General features: G+C 39.4%; 1 protein-coding gene across 1 annotated transcript; it reads left to right on the forward strand.

Annotated features, from left to right (window-relative positions):
- The first annotated feature begins 2,514 nt into the window (after positions 1-2,514).
- Positions 2,515-6,762, forward strand: hesx1 (HESX homeobox 1). Its single transcript, XM_029694962.1, has 4 exons — positions 2,515-2,793; positions 2,881-3,065; positions 3,388-3,489; positions 5,592-6,762. The coding sequence occupies exons 1-4, from the start codon at positions 2,655-2,657 to the stop codon at positions 5,697-5,699; spliced, it is 534 nt and encodes a 177-aa protein (XP_029550822.1). The 5' UTR covers positions 2,515-2,654; the 3' UTR covers positions 5,700-6,762.
- The last annotated feature ends 235 nt before the right edge of the window (positions 6,763-6,997 follow it).

Genomic DNA, 6,997 nt, shown 5'->3' on the forward strand with positions numbered 1-6,997 from the left:
AATCAGAATTCAGAGCTCGACGCACCCAGTTTATAATCTACAGTGCTGTGAAAAAGTACTTGCCCCCTTAATGATTTTTTTCTGTTATCAGATCTTCAACCAAAACCTAATATTATATAAAGGGAACCTGAGTTTACAAATAAGAAAATAGAAGTATACTTATTTTATTTATTTAATTAACAAAGTTATGCAACACCCAATTCCCCTGTGTGAAAAAGTAATGTAAACTCAATAACTGGTTGTGCTACCTTTACCTGCAATGACTGCAACCAAATGCTTCCTGTAGTTGTTGATCAGTCTCTCACATCACTGTGGAGGAATGTTGGCCCACTCTTGCCCGCAGAACTGCTTTAACTCAGCAACATTTGTGGGTTTTCAAGCATGAACTGCTCGTTTCAAGTCCTGCCACAACATCTCAATTGGGATTAGGTCTGGACTTTGACTAGGCCATTCCAAAACTTCAAATGTATTGCTTTTTAGCCATGTTCATGTAGACTTGTTTTGGATCATTGTCTTGCTGAATGACACAGCTTCAACTCACAGACGGATGGCCTGACGTTCTCCTGTAGAATCATGGTTCCTTCTATTAAGGCAAGTCGTCCAGGTCCTGAGGCAGCAAAACATCCCCAAACCATCACACTAGCACCACCATGCTTGACCGTTGGTATGAGGTTCTTACTGTGGAATGCAGTGTTTGGTTTTCGCCAGACATAAAAGGACCCATCTCTTCCAAAAGGTTGACTCAAGTTTGCCAAAAAGCACCTGGATGATCATCAAGACTCTTTTGAAGAATGATTTATGGACAGATGAGTCAAAAGTATGACTTTTTGGATGGCACTGGACCCATTATGCCTGGCGAAAACCTAACACTGCATTCCGAGGTAAGAACCTTGGTTCTTGGTGGAGGTGTGATGGTTTGGGGATGCTTTGCTGCCTCAGGACCTTGTCTACGCTCAGCCTCTCATCGTCAGCTAACAGGTTTGCATGTGCTTTGGATCCCATCATGAAGATAAATAATTGTCACATACATCCTTGTCCGTTCATTTTTTTTCATAACATTGTTACTACCATTTCAATGAACCATGTTTTGTTTCAAGATGATGATGTTGATCTTGTACCCCAAACACCAATAGTGGTATGCTCATAAATTAATCAATTTATTGCTATACCTTCTTCCTGAGGTGTCAATGTATTCATCTGCTAGGTTGAAACGAGAACAATACTGTATTACAAAGTGCTAAATGAGGGCGGTGGCTATAAGGGTATTTTTATTTTTTACCCGTTATGTACATTAATCTGTAATGTATTGGAATGGTTTGTATGCTTCCCAGATCATTTCTGTATAAAGAAGTGCACTACATATGTATGCTATGTATGGGACATTTTTCCAGAGGTGTTCGTCAACCTTTACCCATTGCTCAGATGTAAATTTGTTCTGAGCGCTGACCGCAAATTGTATCAGCTCATAGAGAGACGTATCAACTCATAGAGAATACAACTATCATATCAACAAAGTGAAATTGATTCGGTTTATATAAATAGAACTGATATCCCAGAAGGGTTGAGAATATGTATTATTTCGATTTTGGGGAAAGTTTTTGGGAGTGGTAAACTGGGTTACCTAGACGTTAATATGGGGGACTGCACTTTAGTACTTTATGCAGTGCGGGATATGAACGTATTTAATGTATATACTTCAGTGATTACTGTTTCGGTGTCCTAAAATAGCTTTTCAACAATAAATATACACTAATTCATGGGTTAGGGTTGTGTTTTATCGCTCCTGGTTCAAAGTGTGCGTGCGTGCGTGTGTGTGTGCGCGCGCGCCTATAGACTGCAAATAAACCCTATTCTTTCTTAGAGTAGCCTATTAAGTATGGCTCTTCTTTCAAAACAAAAAGACTGGGCGCGCCCGTGCACATTGACGTCCCTTGTGTCCAAATCCTCTCCGTTCCATTCAGAGCGAAAAGTAAACAAGTGAGCTATTTGTTTAAAGCTCCCGTTGTTCTGTTCGTTAAGGCGAGCGAGCACTAATCTGCTGTTGAATAGGTCGATTCGAGGAGGAACAAATGTTACACACGATTTTCCAGCAACACGCCAACCTGCCGCTTTGACGGCTTTTGTTTGTCTCCAACATAATTCACCGTCCTATATGCATCACAACGGCAGGATGAGAGAATATTCATCAGGATTAAACCTAATAGTATTAGAGGATTATTATTAGGATTGGAATTATGTGATACTTGACTGGTCCCGCATAATGATGCCTGCAGACAGTAGGCCTATGTAAAATAGTTGAAAAGGTGCCCAGGTTTGGCGACATGTGGGAATGGGTTTGATTTTCTACCTTGGTAGTTTTGAAGAAAAGGGTGGCATAGCTTTTTTGTTTCAGTTATAAAATTAAGTTTGACGAATCCACTGTCCTTAAGAGATAACACCTTTATGCCTAGGCCTATTAACCCCCCCCCCCCCTAATCTGAATCCCTGCGACTCATCGCGCCCAGTGGTGGGGGGTATTCGATTCACATGCTAAACTTTTTAGAACCTCTGATTTTAATTAGTGACGTATAAAAATCCCCGATTCGTTAAAGTCGTCACCTGAGCAGCCAGCATTCAGAGGCCAGTAACTTTTCAGAAGAGAGTTGGTTGACAGTATGGCTGCATCTACCGTTAGTTGCCAGATCAGGCTGGTTGACGCAAAGCCCGTTTTCACCATAGACAGCATCCTTGGGTTGAATTTGGACAGGCCAGGACTACAAAATGTGTCTGTGAAGCTGTATCGACCTTGGACAGGTAAAATACTATTTATTTCTCTCAAGTAAATTCTGACAATGTATGCCATTGTCTGTGGAGTTCTAGGTTTTGTCTGGTGTTTTTCAGAATTGGAACCAACGCAACAGAGAAGTCACACCATAGTCAATAGACCGTCGGAGCCTTCCTCAGAGATAAAGGGGACAGAAGATGAACAGAAGCTCAACTGTAAACAACACTTTACGGAGTCCTACAGGAGAACATTAAACTGGTACATTGGGCGCAGGCCGCGGACGGCTTTCAGTAGCACACAGGTAAAAAAAAAAAAAGTTAAATGCGCAGTGTTCACAGGCCTCCATCGTGGTGCATCAGTAACAAAACATTTTAATAACATATTTATTGTCGATATTAGCCTATATATCGGCTGAAGTGTAGTTGGTGTTTTATTTTACCAACATTTTTTTGTTTGTATGATGTCATAACTGTGGGATTTTGCTGCAGGGTTACAGTTATCAGTATTTACATGTATCACTATATACATTTCTGATAAATGTGTATCAATTTGTGACAGATGTTTTCATGGAAATACAATTTGATTGATGTGATTTATTGATATGATTTCTTCTTGGGGGACAGATTGAAGTCTTGGAGAGTGTGTTTCTCATCAACTCATATCCGGGTATTGACATCAGAGAAGAGCTGGCTCAAAGGTTACATCTGGAGGAGGATAGAATACAGGTAGGCCTAAAATCAACTTTTTTCGAAATTACATTTAAAATGGGGATGTTTTTAACCTAAGGCCTAACAGAGTTAATTTACTGTTCAACAGATGCCCCACATCACATACATTTTTTAAAAATAAAATACAAGTTTTTTAACCATTAATTTGATTCATGTTAATTTATATACAGTTGAAGTCGGAAGTTTACATACACTTAGGTTGGAGTCATTAAAACTCGTTTTTCAACCACTCCACAAATTTCTTGTTAACAAACTATAGTTTTGGCAAGTCGGTTAGGACATCTACTTTGTGCATGACACAAGTCATTTTTCCAACAATTGTTTACAGACAGACTATTTCACTTATAATTCACTGTATCACAATTCCAATGGGTCAGAAGTTTACATACAGTAAGTTGACTGTGCTTTTAAACAGCTTGGAAAATTCCAGAAAGTGTTGTCATGGCTTTAGAAGCTTCTGATAGGCTAATTGACATCATTTGAGTCAATTGGAGGTGTACCTGTGGATGTATTTCAAGGCCTACCTTCAACCTCAGTGCCTCTTTGCTTGACATCATGGGAAAATCAAAAGAAATCAGCCAAGACCTCAGAAAAAAACTGTAGACCTCCACAAGTCTGGTTCATTCTTGGGAGCAATTTCCAAATGCCTGAAGGTACCACGTTCATCTGTACAAACAATAGTACGCAAGTATAAACACCATGGGACCACGCAGGTCTCATACCGCTCAGGAAGGAGATGCGTTCTGTCTCCTAGAGATGAATGTACTTTGGTGCGAAAAGTGCAATCCCAGAACAACAGCAAACAGCACCCCTGAACAAGGCAGTTAACCCACTGTTCCCCGTTAGGCCATCATTGTAAATAAGAATTTATTCTTAACTGACTTGCCTAGTTAAATAAAGGTTAAATATTATTATTATATATTTTTTTAACTGGACAGAGGAACTTTGCCTAGAAGGCCAGCATCCCGGAGTTGCCTCTTCACTGTTGCCGTTGAGACTGGTGTTTTGCGGGTACTATTTAAAGAAGCTGCCAGTTGAGGACTTGTGAGGCGTCTGTTTCTCAAACTAGACCCACTAATGTACTTGTCCTCTTGCTCAGTTGTGTACCGGGGCCTCCAACTCCTCTTTCTATTCTGGTTAGTGCCAGTTTGCGCTGTTCTGTGACGGGAGTAGTACACGGAGTTGTACGAGATCTTCAGTTTCTTGGCAATTTCTTGCATGGAATAGCCTTCATTTCTCAGAACAAGAATAGACTAACGAGTTTCAGAAGAAAGTTCTTTGTTTCTGGCCATTTTGAGCCTGTAATCAAACCCACAAATACTGATGCTCCAGATACTCAACTTGTCTAAAGAAGGCCAGTTTTATTGCTTCTTTAATCAGCTTTCAGCTGTGCTAACATAATTGCAAAAGGGTTTTCTAATGATCAATTAGCCTTTTAAAATGAGAAACTTGGATTAGCTAACACAACATGCCATTGGAACACAGGAGTGATGGTTGCTGATAATGGGCCACTGTACGCCTATGTAGACATTCCATAAGAAAACAGCCGTTTCCAGATACAATAGTCATTTACAACATGAACAATGTCTACACTGTATTTCTGATCAATTTGATGTTATTTTAATGGACAAAAAGTTTGCTTTTCTTTCAAAAACAAGGACATTTCTAAGTGACCCCAAATTGTTGAACGGTAGTGTGTATATATGCAATTATGTATATTTTAAAAAGTATTCGCGCGATCGCCTCACTTTACAAAATATTAATTTATATAAATTTGTTAAACAGTAAATCAACTTTGCAAGGCCTAACTTAAATGTTTTGGGATTCTACTTTTGATTATTGCATTACAATTGCATTGTAACAGCTTTCAGCAGTTCTTGTTATTACACAGAATAGGGACTCTTTCTACTTGTAACAAACATGAAATAAAACATCTGTTAATTACAATGTAACATGTTTAAAAATTTTAGCAATAGCCTACTAGACAGGCATCTTCATGCTCTAAAACTAAAGCTCATTTTTTGTTGATAAAATCCACATGATTTACACCATTAAGACTGTTCTTAAAATCTCTGTTGACACTGTTCCGTTCTCCACAGATCTGGTTTCAGAACCGCAGGGCCAAGCTGAAACGTTCTCACAGAGAGTCACAGTTCCTCATGGTGAAAAAAGCCTTCGCAGATCTCAAGGACAAAGAAGAGGAATAGTCCTGATGATAAACACAGACCTTATAGGGGCCTTAATTACCTTAATTAAGGACTTCTCGCTCTCTCTTTCTCTCTCTCTCTCTATATATGTATATATATTTAATATATTCTGATGTAAATGTACAGCGTTTCCCAAACTCGGTCCACAAGGTGTGCACGTTTTGCTTTTTGCCTTAGCGCTCCTAACACTACACAGCTGCTTCAAATAATCCAAGCTTGAGGATGAGTTGATTATATGAATCAGCTGTGTAGTGCTAGGGCAAAAAGTCAACAAAACGTGCACCGAGTTTGGGAAACCCTGTTCTAGGGTATGTTCATTTTTATAAACAGATAAGACCATTGTCAAATACATTTGTGGGTACGGCGTTTATTGAGCTATATTGGCAAAAATGTTTATTTTCTCCAACAATAGAATACATTTCTGAAAGTTTAGATTATTCAATTATTTAGTTTGCAAGCAGCTGCTGGTTGTGGGTGTTTCCAGAACATCCAGAGATAAGCTCTCCTTATTGTTCGAGAAACACCCCGGTAGGAACCAATTTGTCTCCTTCAGTAGCGCCTCAGCAAGGCAATTAAGTTTAGGGGAGTGAGAGACAAAAGAGTAGCAGTGAGGCAGCCTGCCCTGCAGGCAACAGGAAGTAGATAGTATAAAGGTTTAGATCGTAGAGAAAGCTTTGAGAAAAGAAAAGAAAGAAAGAAAAGTATATTTAAGATCATTTCAGATAATTGCATTTATGCTTGGCAGGCACCCGCACTTCTCTTTTCTGACTAAAGAAGTAGGCCCATATATCTCTACTTGTGGTGTCATTCAGTAAAATTAAAGATAAGGAACAGGGAATTTAAGTTTACAACTCAAACCAATAGGCAACCTCTTGACTAACCCACTACTCTACTAACATGGTATGGCTGCAGTTTCACTGCCTTAACACAGGAGGGTGCTAAAGAATATCAAACGATTCTCTCTGTCTCTCTCCTCCCCCCTTTCTCTCTGTCTAGTGCTTTGCCCCCTACTCTGACTCTCTGAGTCTATTCTACACCAATAAAATACAATTTCCCACAGAAAGACTGAGTGATTCTGTGTTTTACCCACATGTAGGCTACTGGACTCGTGTGATAATGTTTCCAATGCTCAGCGTTCATGCAGCAGTAAAGATGATCTTTTTTTCATGATGACTTCAAATGAAACTTTATTTGTCACATGCGCCGAATACAACAAGTGTAGACTTTACCGTGAAATGCTTACTTACCAGTCCTTAACCCTACAGTGCAGTTCAAGAAGAGTTAAGAAAATATTTACC

The sequence above is a fragment of the Salmo trutta genome, chromosome 16 (assembly GCF_901001165.1).
Source record: "Salmo trutta chromosome 16, fSalTru1.1, whole genome shotgun sequence".
Taxonomy (NCBI): domain Eukaryota; kingdom Metazoa; phylum Chordata; class Actinopteri; order Salmoniformes; family Salmonidae; genus Salmo; species Salmo trutta.